General features: G+C 41.8%; 1 protein-coding gene across 1 annotated transcript; it reads left to right on the forward strand.

Moving 5' to 3' along the window:
• The first annotated feature begins 910 nt into the window (after window positions 1-910).
• ARL11 (ARF like GTPase 11) lies at window positions 911-10071 on the forward strand. The gene is made up of 2 exons (XM_069758859.1): window positions 911-1086; window positions 8958-10071. Exon 2 carries the CDS (start codon window positions 8967-8969, stop codon window positions 9498-9500), a length of 534 nt encoding a protein of 177 aa, XP_069614960.1. The 5' UTR covers window positions 911-1086; window positions 8958-8966; the 3' UTR covers window positions 9501-10071.
• Window positions 10072-11437: the final 1366 nt, after the last annotated feature.

Below are 11437 nucleotides of genomic sequence, written 5' to 3' on the forward strand. Positions count from 1 at the left end.
TATTTTTCTGCCAGCAGAGTCATGTGAAGACTTGTTTTTAGCGGGACGAGTTGACATTTTTATTGGTACCATTTTTGATCGCATTACATTTTTTTGATCGCTTTCTATTCTTATTTTTGGGATACAGAATGAACAAAAACCAGCAGTTCAGGAATTGTTTTTTTTTCTTTTAATGCTGTTCTGCATGTGGTAAAATTGATAAGACAGCTTTATTGTTTGGGTCAGTACGATTACAACAATACTACACTTATATCTTTATTTATGTTTTGCATTTTGCATCGCTATATTCTGAGAGCTATAGCTTTTTTATTTTTCCACTCGTGGAGCTATATGGTGGCTTGTTTTTTTGCTGGACAAGATTGCATTTTCAGAGATACCATTTTTATTTAGATTGGTCTTTTAGCTCAACATCCAGAGAACCGCAGCAGATAAAACAAATTTTATCAATTTTACCGGTCTATGCCCTTACACCATGTTGTTTTCAGATGGGGTAGCAAAAACCTGGAGACAGATTCCCTTTAAGAAGTTTTGTATTTTAATCATTATGGATATAAGAAAACTAAAATTGCCATGCGATTCCTCTAAATATGGTCACAATCCAACGGCGCTTCTTTATGAAAGGCAGAATGCCGGTTCTCAACCGTGAAAATACCTTTCAGTGGTTGTAAAAAAAATGTGTAAAAAATACAATTAAGACCAAGCAAAAAGATAACTTGTCTTGGCTACGGCTACTTAGCTACTCGACTGACAAACCAACAAGGATATTCCTGTCACCTCCAACCTAGAGACTGTTTGACTTTCCAAGTTATTGTAACTTCATTTGAAAAACCTGTTTGGAGAAGTGTGACACACGAGTCTCTAATGCTGTGACACAATATGTAAATCTTCTAGCTGGTGACACGGTATTATTGGATGAGGAGGAGACTGCAGATCCGGTGTGGAGCAGAATTGCTTCTCCTACAGTTACAGAACTTCTGCTTTGCGATGAGAAGCAAATGCCCAGTCCTGACGTCCGACTGAAATAATGAGAAGACCCGAGATGTTTTTCCTCTGTCAGTAAACAGTCAGGAGCTGGAATTACGGCAGGTAGTTATCTATGGAATATTTAGTGTCGTCATTGTGTGTCTAGAAGTTGTTTAAATTGTGTGAAACTTTTACGGCTGATGTTTGAAGTTCTAGGATCAGCATTGTTTACTATATATTGGGTTTGGTCTATGACTACAAGATTCACTACCTTAAGGCCGGAAAAATCGTCAGCGCTTCATCCAGAAAACGTAGATAATTTTCATTCATATTGTCATTGGAGTGCCATACATAGTTCTTTTCTTTTTGTGGTTCTACTGTAATCCGTGTGTCTGTTTTATATGTCCGTGTGTCTTCCTTTTTTATATATAAACAATTTAGAATGCAGCTCATCAATTACAGTTTCTTAGGTTAAAAATGGCAATGTATCCACAAACATTGGATGCTATACGAATTATCTGATTTTTTTTTTGCGCACCCATATACTTGGATAGGCGCATCTTGTCTGACACTCGGAAGAGAATAAAACCTGTTGTGATCTGAACAGCCCTATTGAATTACGTTGGTCAGTGTGCTGTCCGTTTTTTACTCGGAGATCACGCATCTGTATAATTTGCTCTTCTGAATGAGGTGTTTAAAATGAACGATTACTGGAAATAATTATCCTCGGAAAGTTTACTTCCCAGTAATCTTGCAGTGTGAACAGGCTGCTGATCGCCCAACAAGCTCATTGATAGGGAAAGATGAACGTTTGACTTGATTAAAAGATTTCAGCAGCGCACCGTCCTGTGTAAACAGGTCATGTGCTGCCGATCTCAATTGTAGCTGATGAGCGCTGAACAACCTATAGATGGTTATTCTGTGCACATTGGAAACATGGTCTACCTGTCTTAAAAAGGCTATTAAACGGCCGCTTAATGCCACCATCCAGTTGGTGTACATCCAGATTATTTATAATGACTATGATATATCTTTTGTTCGAAACCAAGTGTCTGATGAGCAGTTTAGATATTAGCATGATCTGACTAATTTCAGTTTCATCTAGTGATAATTGTTGCTTGCAAGCATGCTGATTATTGTCACTGCTTCAGTAGTCAAGATTAAGTTTGTTGGGTCACACAGGCCCCTATTCTCATATTTGACGTTTTAGTTTCTTAGGAATGAATGGACGGTCATTGTGAAACTGCAATCAATATTAGTAAGAAATTGCATAGTCCAAATTTACTCAATCAGTATAAAAGCCTTTTCCTGTTCAATGTCATCATACCACTCACAACTTTACATGTGCCTGAAGGCCACCACTAGATTAAAGTTGGCCAAATATACATATTTTGTCAGGACTGACTGACCATCTAATGTGTTTGGAGACCTCAAATATCACCTAGAAAGATGATGCCGGATCAACCACTTGGAATTTGAAACGCCCGAAATTTTGAACACCCAATCCTTTTGCCTCTCTAGAGGTAAGCTGCTTTCGGGTGTCTAGCAGCAGCTAACTTCACTCTCCCCATTGAAGACAAATGAATACTTGACCAAGCTGTGCTTTATGTTTGTATAGTGGAGTCAGGAGAGATAGCTCTTGGCCGAACGACCATTTCATAGAATCATAGAGTGTTAGAGTTGGAAGGGACCTCAAGGGTTATCATGTCCAACTCCCTGCTAACTGACAACATTTTAGCGTCCATTGGCATTTTTGCTTGAGGATAATAGAGTTATTATTATTATTTCTCTTTTATTCTTTATTAAATGTGTTTTATGCTTTAGATAATCACTTTTTGTTAGGAGGGTCCATGATCCGCTGATGACAGGCTGTACTGAGGCTGTGGCTTCCAGAGATCTGCTGTAATCTGTAGTGAGGACCCAACGACAAGTCTTCAAATTTCTTGTAGGAAAGGAAAGCTGTTTTTAACTTGCTCTTTAACCTGGCTAATAAAAGGGAGTGTAGGAAAATTACCAAATATCGTATTTAAATCATGCTTTTTAAAGCCATAAATAGGGCCTGATTCATCAAGAGTTTGCTCCAGAGAACTTTCTTAAACTGTTGCAAATCTTGGAAAATTTTTGAAAAAAAAAAAACACAAATTGGTTACTTTCGTCATTTTTACATCAACTCTGCTAACTTTTTGAAAAGTGAAAGGAGATTAATGAGATTGGGAGTGACCTAGCATGGTCAGACAAATTCATTATAATTATGGCAGAAATTATAGACTTGAGACTGAAGCTCATGCCTCTTAATAAATTCGGCATATCTTAAGGCCACCACATACATTTTAGAAAAAAAGTAGGATGAACTCACTGATTCCATCGGAATTGGACAACAATCCAATGTGTATGATCGCCTCTCAAAACCAACATTGGTCAAGGGAGATATATCCAACCTGATGAATTTCAGCAGCAAATACTTATGTCCGATGTGGAGATAAGCCGCTGCCGGAGGGGTCTGATAGTGGTTTACACATAGAGAACACAGGGATGCTCAGTCTTTGTGAACGTTCCTGTGTAGGAGTTAGTCAGGAGATATAGCCTTCAGCCAAAATGATGGTGTGGCTGACAGCTGCCCAATGTGTATTGCCAACTTACATCCAGAGGACCCTGTATGAAGACTGGCATACAAAACGCCAATCTTGATTGATCAGCCCCTTAATGTTTTTAGTTTTGATAAATATCTAAATGATTGTTAGTGGCAAGAATAATACAAGTGATGAGAGACAAAGGATGCAAAGAGGATATGGTTCCTATGACAGGTTATATAGGTCTTGCATTTTTGAGTATTGGTAGAACAAATTAGGCCTCTTTCACACTTCAGTCTTTTGGCGTCAGTCACTACCGACATAGTGACGGATTGACGGATCCGTCACAATTGTTGCGAAAACGGTTCTAACGGATCCGTTTTTTTTACGGATCCGTTACTTGGGGGTTGTCTGGGAGAAGTATCTACTTTTTGGAGCATGCGCAATTGAAAAAACGGATTGGGGCGACGGATCCGCCAAAAAAACGGTTGCGGCGGATCCGTTGCCCATAGGCGCCCATTCTATGGAATGGCGGACGCGACGGATCTGTCGCGATCCGCCATTTCGGCGTTGACAAAAAACGTTCCAATGTCCGTCTATTTTCAGAAAACGTCCGCCAAATTTCGACGGATCCGTCGCATGGCGGATGGAACGGACGACCATCCGTCACAATCCGTCACCAATGCAAGTCTATGGGAAAATAACGGATCCGTCAAAAAAAAATGACGGATCCGTTATTTGAGGAAAATGGCGGTTTTAGACTGACGCCAAATAACTGAAGTGTGAAAGAGGCCTTAGTGATAGGTTAACCCCAGAATTTGTCAGAGTTATAAGTTAGACAGATAGCTGTCAGCTAAATTTGTGACCAAAATAGTGATGGAGGTTACATTATTTGCCTCCGTACCTCCAGGGACTGAACAAAGAACACTAACATAAGCCATGTCAACAGAATTATGGCTGGAAGACAAAGAAGAAAATACTAAATAGGGTTAGGGCAGCACTATGACATGTCGCACGACCCTGAAATTGCAGTGTCGAACTGTGACATTGCACCTAGTGATCCTTTATGGTGTCGCCTATTTTTCCAAATGTGCTGGATTTTCATTCGCTTGTTGCAAGTCGCACATGATTCACTTTCCATAGACTTCAGTGCAAGTCACAAGCAACTGCAACCTACGTGCGACTTGTCTACAATTTGGCCATTTTTTTTAAAACAAAATTACAGCTCTAAATAGTCACGAGATAGCAAGTTGCAGACAAGTTGCACAGATACTTTTGGCCGCCCAACTTGTCTAAGGGTACCGTCACACAGTGGCATTTTGATCGCTACGACGGCACGATCCGTGACGCTCCAGCATCGTAACAATATCGCTCCAGCGTCGTAGACTGCTTTCACACTTTGCAATGTACGACGCTGGAGCGATAATTTCATGACGTATGTGCGATGTAGAAGCCGTTGGTTACTATGCGCACATCGTATACAATATCGTGCACACCTTTGTTACACCATGCGATCATGCCGCCACAGCGGGACACTAGACGACGAAAGAAAGTTTCAAACGATCTGCTACGACGTACGATTCTTAGCGGGGTCCCTGATCGCAGGAGCGTGTCAGACACAGCGAGATCGCTGGAACGTCACGGATATATCGCTGGAACGTCACGGATCGTGCCGTCGTAGCGATCAAAATGCCACTGTGTGACGGTACCCTTAGAATTGCTGTCAGATGTTGCAGTGTAGCTCCAGCCTAAAACAGACAATAGGATGAAAAATCAGGTCAAATGAGACAGAAAGTGACAGAAAGGAGATGAATGGATAGACTTGTTAGATGAAATGTGACAGATGCCATCAATCTTCAGTGATTAAAAACATTACAAACATTTGGAGAATGTTAGGGACTTAGTATTGTCATGAATAAGATAAGTCAGAAGTAACACACAATGGATGACATTAGAATGGAGAAACCACAGCACTTGCACCACTAGTGTTGGGGCCAAAGGGCAACCGGAGAATCCCTTCCAATCCGGTTTGGGCTGTTCATATCGAATATGGCATCTAATAACAACATGGAGAAAAACAAGTTAATAAGTTAATCAATCTGCCCCAGCCAAGTGATATAATAAAGTTAAATATTACTCAGTTGAAAGCGCCAATCTGTTTTACAGCATAATATGACCACCACCCCTACACATAATGCCGAGATCATACACAGACCTCAGAAACAGATCCTGTGCCGTCCTACAGGTGTGCACACTTCTGCTACCGTGAGTCATTTCTGCGTGATTATTATCAATACCTGGAAATAAAGTGCCAGGGAGTACTAGGCTACACTCGAAAACCTTCCCAACTGATAAAGATAATTGTCACCACCATAAGCTACCTACAAAGGATCGGCATGTAGTTTGAATTAACTATTGAGCTTCTAGTCAAATACCTTTGTAGCTTTGTAGCTTTTTGGATGATATGGTCACAGGTGCAACCACTTGTGTTGCTCCAATCTATCTAAAATTAAAAAAAGAAAATGCCTCTTTAAAAATAGCCTTAATTAAAAATATTCCATTTTTTGCATACATCTTCCTTGTGGACATATGTGTGTTTTCATGGTGACAGACTACAAACAAAACCCTGCACGTAGTCTGTTACTCTAGTCCTGTGTTACTCTCTTCCATCTGCTCTCAATATATTACATTTGTGGATGAGCTTGGCCATTCGAGCTGCAGTATAGCGACCTATGTTGGGCAGTCAATGCAATATCGCAGCCTGAACTATTACGATGAAAATAACATTCTACAAACTGATCCTCATGATTAATTACAGACATTAAGGCTAAGTTCACACTGGGCATTTTTGCGGCGTTTTTTTTCTGCTGCTTGGCAGGAAAGAAACTGTCTCAAAAATGAAGGTTTTACAGCATTTTTTGAAGCATTTTTGGTGCTTTGTTTCATGCGTTTTTTCGCCATTCAATTCAATGGGTGAAAAACGTTGAAAGAAGTGACATGCTTTATGTCCGAAAAAACAAGCAAAGCACAAACTACTGATAAAAGAAGAGAATGTCCAGCTTCACTGAATCCGTAAAAAAAGAGTTTTCTTTATTCACAAACTTTACGCATAGAGGATACAGACTTCAGCACGAACCATATGGGTAAGAATCTCAACGCGTTTCTGGAGACTAAAGGCCCCGTCACACATAGCGACGCTGCAGCGATACCGACAACGATCCGGATCGCTGCAGCGTCGCTGTTTGGTCGCTGGAGAGCTGTCACACAGACAGCTCTCCAGTGACCAACGATCCCGAGGTCCCCGGTAACCAGGGTAAACATCGGGTAACTAAGCGCAGGGCCGCGCTTAGTAACCCGATGTTTACCCTGGTTACCATCGTTAAAGTAAAAAAAAAACAAACGCTACATACTTACCTATCGCTCTGTCCTCGGCGCTCTGCTTCTCTGGTCTGGCTGTGAGCGGCAGGCAGCCGGAAAGCAGAGAGGTGACGTCACAGCCAGACCAGAGAAGCAGAGCGCCGAGGACAGACAGCGATAGGTAAGTATGTAGCGTTTGTTTTTTTACTTTTAGGATGGTAACCAGGGTAAACATCGGGTTACTAAGCGCGGCCCTGCGCTTAGTTACCCGATGTTTACCCTGGTTACCAGCGAAGACATCGCTGAATCGGCGTCACACACGCCGATTCAGCGATGTCAGCGGGACCTCAACGATCAAAAAATGGCCCAGGCCATTCCGACACGACCAGCGATCTCACAGCAGGGGCCTGATCGCTGGTACGTGTCACACATAGCGAGATCGCTACTGAGATCGCTGTTGCGTCACAAAACTTGTGACTCAGCAGCGATCTCGCTAGCGATCTCGCTATGTGTGACGGGGCCTTAAGCTCCCTTAATCATGACCAAATGCCTGATGCCAAAAAACACCACGCTGTGTGAATAAGATTTCTGAAATCTCATAGACATAGCTGGTACTGTAAAAAGCAGATGAAAATGAGCAAAAAAGCATAAAAAACTGCAGCAAAAATGCCCAGTGTTAACTTAGCCTTAATATTAAAGAGAACAGCTCATAGTCGGGACCATGGGTAGGGTCTTTGGCTCCTGTCCCGGCCCCTCCGCCTCTACCTCTACAACAGGTCACTGCTTTATGAGGGACCTGCCTCCTGTTTGAAATTTGAAGCTGTCCTTGCCGCAGGCGGCACGTGTGCAGACTGATCTCTCTATGGTCTTAAATAAAATGACGCCGGGTGCAGCACTTGCGCAGATTGAGATCTCGGCTCTATGACATCCTTTAGAGATCTAATTGACGCAATATCTAAGCTTGCGCATGCATCGCCACTGGCGCCATTTTATTGAAGAACGCTGGGAGATCAAACTGCGTACTTGGCGCCCGCAGCAAGTATTTCAACAGGAGGCAGGTCACTCACAAAGCAGTGAACTTTCATACAGACACAAGAGGCAGGCGGAAGGGCCGGGGAAAGAGCCAAAGACCCTACCCACAATCTGGCCCCTATGCACCTAAAGTTAATTACCTGAAAACAAAGCGGATTTCTTGACTAAAGGTATCAATTTAATCTGTATGGCAGCACCATTATGGCCATGTCATAACATGTTAACAGTAGAGTTAAGCAAATTTTTCAAAATTCGGTTCCGATTACGATCGGCAGTGAATATTGTTTTTGCAATATTCGCCTAACACAGCGGAACGTCATTAGAGTCAATGGGAGTAGAAATGAATATGTTCGGAATCGATCATCAAACATAAATTTGTCACAAATAGGGTACCAACATGGCATGAATATGGCAAATTCACATTCGACGACTGAACATATTCACTCAACTTTATTTAACAGGTTCTCTTTAAAGGCATTAAAGTACATTAGAGTAACATCAGCCTAGCCTGCCGACATAGATGAGCTCAGACAACACTCTAGTATCCGACTTACCGTGATATCATCTGTGTAATGATAAGAATCTCGCATGTCCAGTTTTGAACAACTGAATCTTTTGTTCTTGGACAAAATAAACCAGTGTGATCACATAGAGAACACAGGAGCACTTCTGTGTATGAAGGAGTTGGGAGAGATAGCTGCCGGATGAATGATCGGCTGAACCCTCTTTCGGCCATCAGCTCCCTATTGTGTATGGGCCCCGTAAGAGCTGACCATTTAAATAGCTGTACATATAACACATGAATGGGTCAGATTTGCCAATTAGACTGCTATATGTTAGTAACTCTCTATCCTTGCTAATAGTGGGGGAAGGTCACAAGAGGGGAACCCTCTTTTAGGATGTCCTTTTGCCATAAGATGACATATGGAAAAACGGCTTCTTTCATGAGGCAACCTTATTAACACTCATATACTATGTACATTAAGATTATTTTTTATGGAGATCATTCTATTATCTTTTATCTTATCGTTGCAGAGCTTTATCATGGGGGCGCAGAATTCTAAACCTGTGAATAAGAAGCAGTCCCGGGTTGTCATGTTGGGTCTCGACTTTTCTGGAAAATCAACCATCCTTTATAAACTTAAAATGAATCAAACAGTGGAGACCTTTCCAACTGTTGGATTTAATGTGGAATCCCTAGAAATGGCCAAGAATGTTTTTGTCACAGTGTGGGACGTGGGAGGCCAGGACAAACTTCGATCAAACTGGAAAGAATATCTAGAAGATACAGATGTCCTCATCTTTGTGGTAGACAGTACTGATAAATTCAGGATACAGGATGCTACAGCAGAACTTCTGACGATACTGAACAATGAAAACATGGCTGGAGTTCCATTCCTGATTTTGGCAAATAAACAGGATGTACCTGAGGCCCTGACCACCAACGAACTTGTGAATGTTCTAAAACTAGAAAACTATGATGATAGAGCATGGGAAATTCAAAGATGCAGTGCGTACACTGGAGAAGGACTGCCCGAGATGGTGAATGCCGTGTTGCGTCTACTAAAGAAGACATGATACAATTTATTTTTGTCAAGTTTTTGGTCCTACATCTTAATTCAACATGAACTACAGTTGAACCCTACCAAAAGACCACCTTTTTGAGAAGACCACCGATTTATCTAGATATCCTATGACAGGTTTACTTTCCACTATATGCTGGCTTTATTCTTTGAGAAGATCACCCTTCTAGAAAACCATTTTTAAATTCAATGTTGGTTAGTTTCAGAGGTTTCATTGTTCATGTATTGTTTCCACATCAGTTTGTTTAATAGTTATTTTTCCCAAAATTATTTAAACATCGTTTATCAAATGATGAAAACGTTTAAGTTTATTTATTTCCATCAGGGTGTGATTGTACTAATTTTTGCCAGCTATATTTCGGGGGCCTCAGATACAACCAGTTATCTGTTCCCTCCATGTGCAATCAAAAGGTTGCTGTTAAGATATGATCACTCTCTACTCCAGGGTTTGGTTACAAACTGTGGTCATAATGTGTCTGCACTAATCTGATCATGTCTGTAAAGCGCTGTGAAATTAATGGCGCTCTGTAAGTGAGTTAAAAGAAATAAATAAATACTCTATGAGGGATGCAAGAACAATTGATTGAACCTACTGGTCTGTTCTCAACAGTCATGTTTTTGTAATTGAGGTTGATTTTACATATGTGGCTTCCGGCTTTATTGCCAAAAAGGGAGACAGAACCCCTACTAACTATCAGGGAGGGATTACACCAATCAGAGGCGTAGCTAGGGTTTTGGTTCAGGGGGGGGAAGCTTCTGAGCGGGCCCCTAACCAGGTAACCTTGAATACAACTCGATGACGCGTCCTAATAGTGGAGGAAAACATCAGCAGATGACCACGCTGTTACTGAAGATAATCTCTATATAAAGACTAATATTGATATTATCGCCATATGGTCAGTGGTAGATACCAGCCCTACAGAACATATAAGAGATCACAGCACAGTTACAGATAATGTCTTACCGCTGACTTCCTTTCAGATGGAATCGTTCATTTTTCCCGTCTTTTCTATCTGGTCCAGACTGACATGACAACTTCTTCCAGCAACGACTCGGCTGCAGAGAATACAACAAAGACACGTTTCACTTCTCACATTCCAGCCCCATCACCATCTATTCCCAACCTGCACAAACTCCTCATCCTGCTGATACCTCAATACTGATCCGCTGCTGCCGTATGTGTCCCTATTACTGCCCCTGATATCCCAATACTGAGCCGCTGCTGCCGTATGTGTCCCTATTACTGCCCCTGATACCCCAATACTGAGCCGCTGCTGCCGTATGTGTCCCCATTACTGCACCTGATACCCCAATACTGAGCCGCTGCTGCCGTATGTGTCCCTATTACTGCACCTACTGTGTGGTTCACTGTGCCCTCTATTATAGAGGGGTGCTTTAGAATTTATAGTAATGCTGGGTGCAAGTGCCCTAGAAAACAATGCCCACATTTTGTCCCCTAGAAAGTAATATTGTCCTCTGTGCCCCTTTGATAGTCACAGTAACCTGTAACCTGAGTTCCCCTTTAACAATAAGTGCCCACTTTATATTTAATAATGTCCTGAGTCTCCCCCTGTACAGCTCCCTTATACACAGCATGATGCTCTCTTATACACAGTATACTGACCCCTTAGTAGCCTCCAAACTGTTTGATGGCTCCAACACTGTATGATTGCCGTTTTACTGTAATCCCCACACTGTATGATGGCCCCCTCACTGTAATCTCCACACTGTATGATGGCCCCCTCATTGTAATCTCCACACTGTATGATGCCCCTCTAGTTAGCGTCCATATAGTATAATGCACCAGATCGTCCTCAATATAGTATAATGCACCAGATAATCCTCAATATAGTATAATGCTCCAGATAGTCCTCAATATAGTATAATGCACTCCCCATAGGCCTACTCTATATTGTATAATGCACCCCCCAT

The sequence above is a fragment of the Ranitomeya imitator genome, chromosome 3 (assembly GCF_032444005.1).
Source record: "Ranitomeya imitator isolate aRanImi1 chromosome 3, aRanImi1.pri, whole genome shotgun sequence".
Lineage (NCBI taxonomy): Eukaryota > Metazoa > Chordata > Amphibia > Anura > Dendrobatidae > Ranitomeya > Ranitomeya imitator.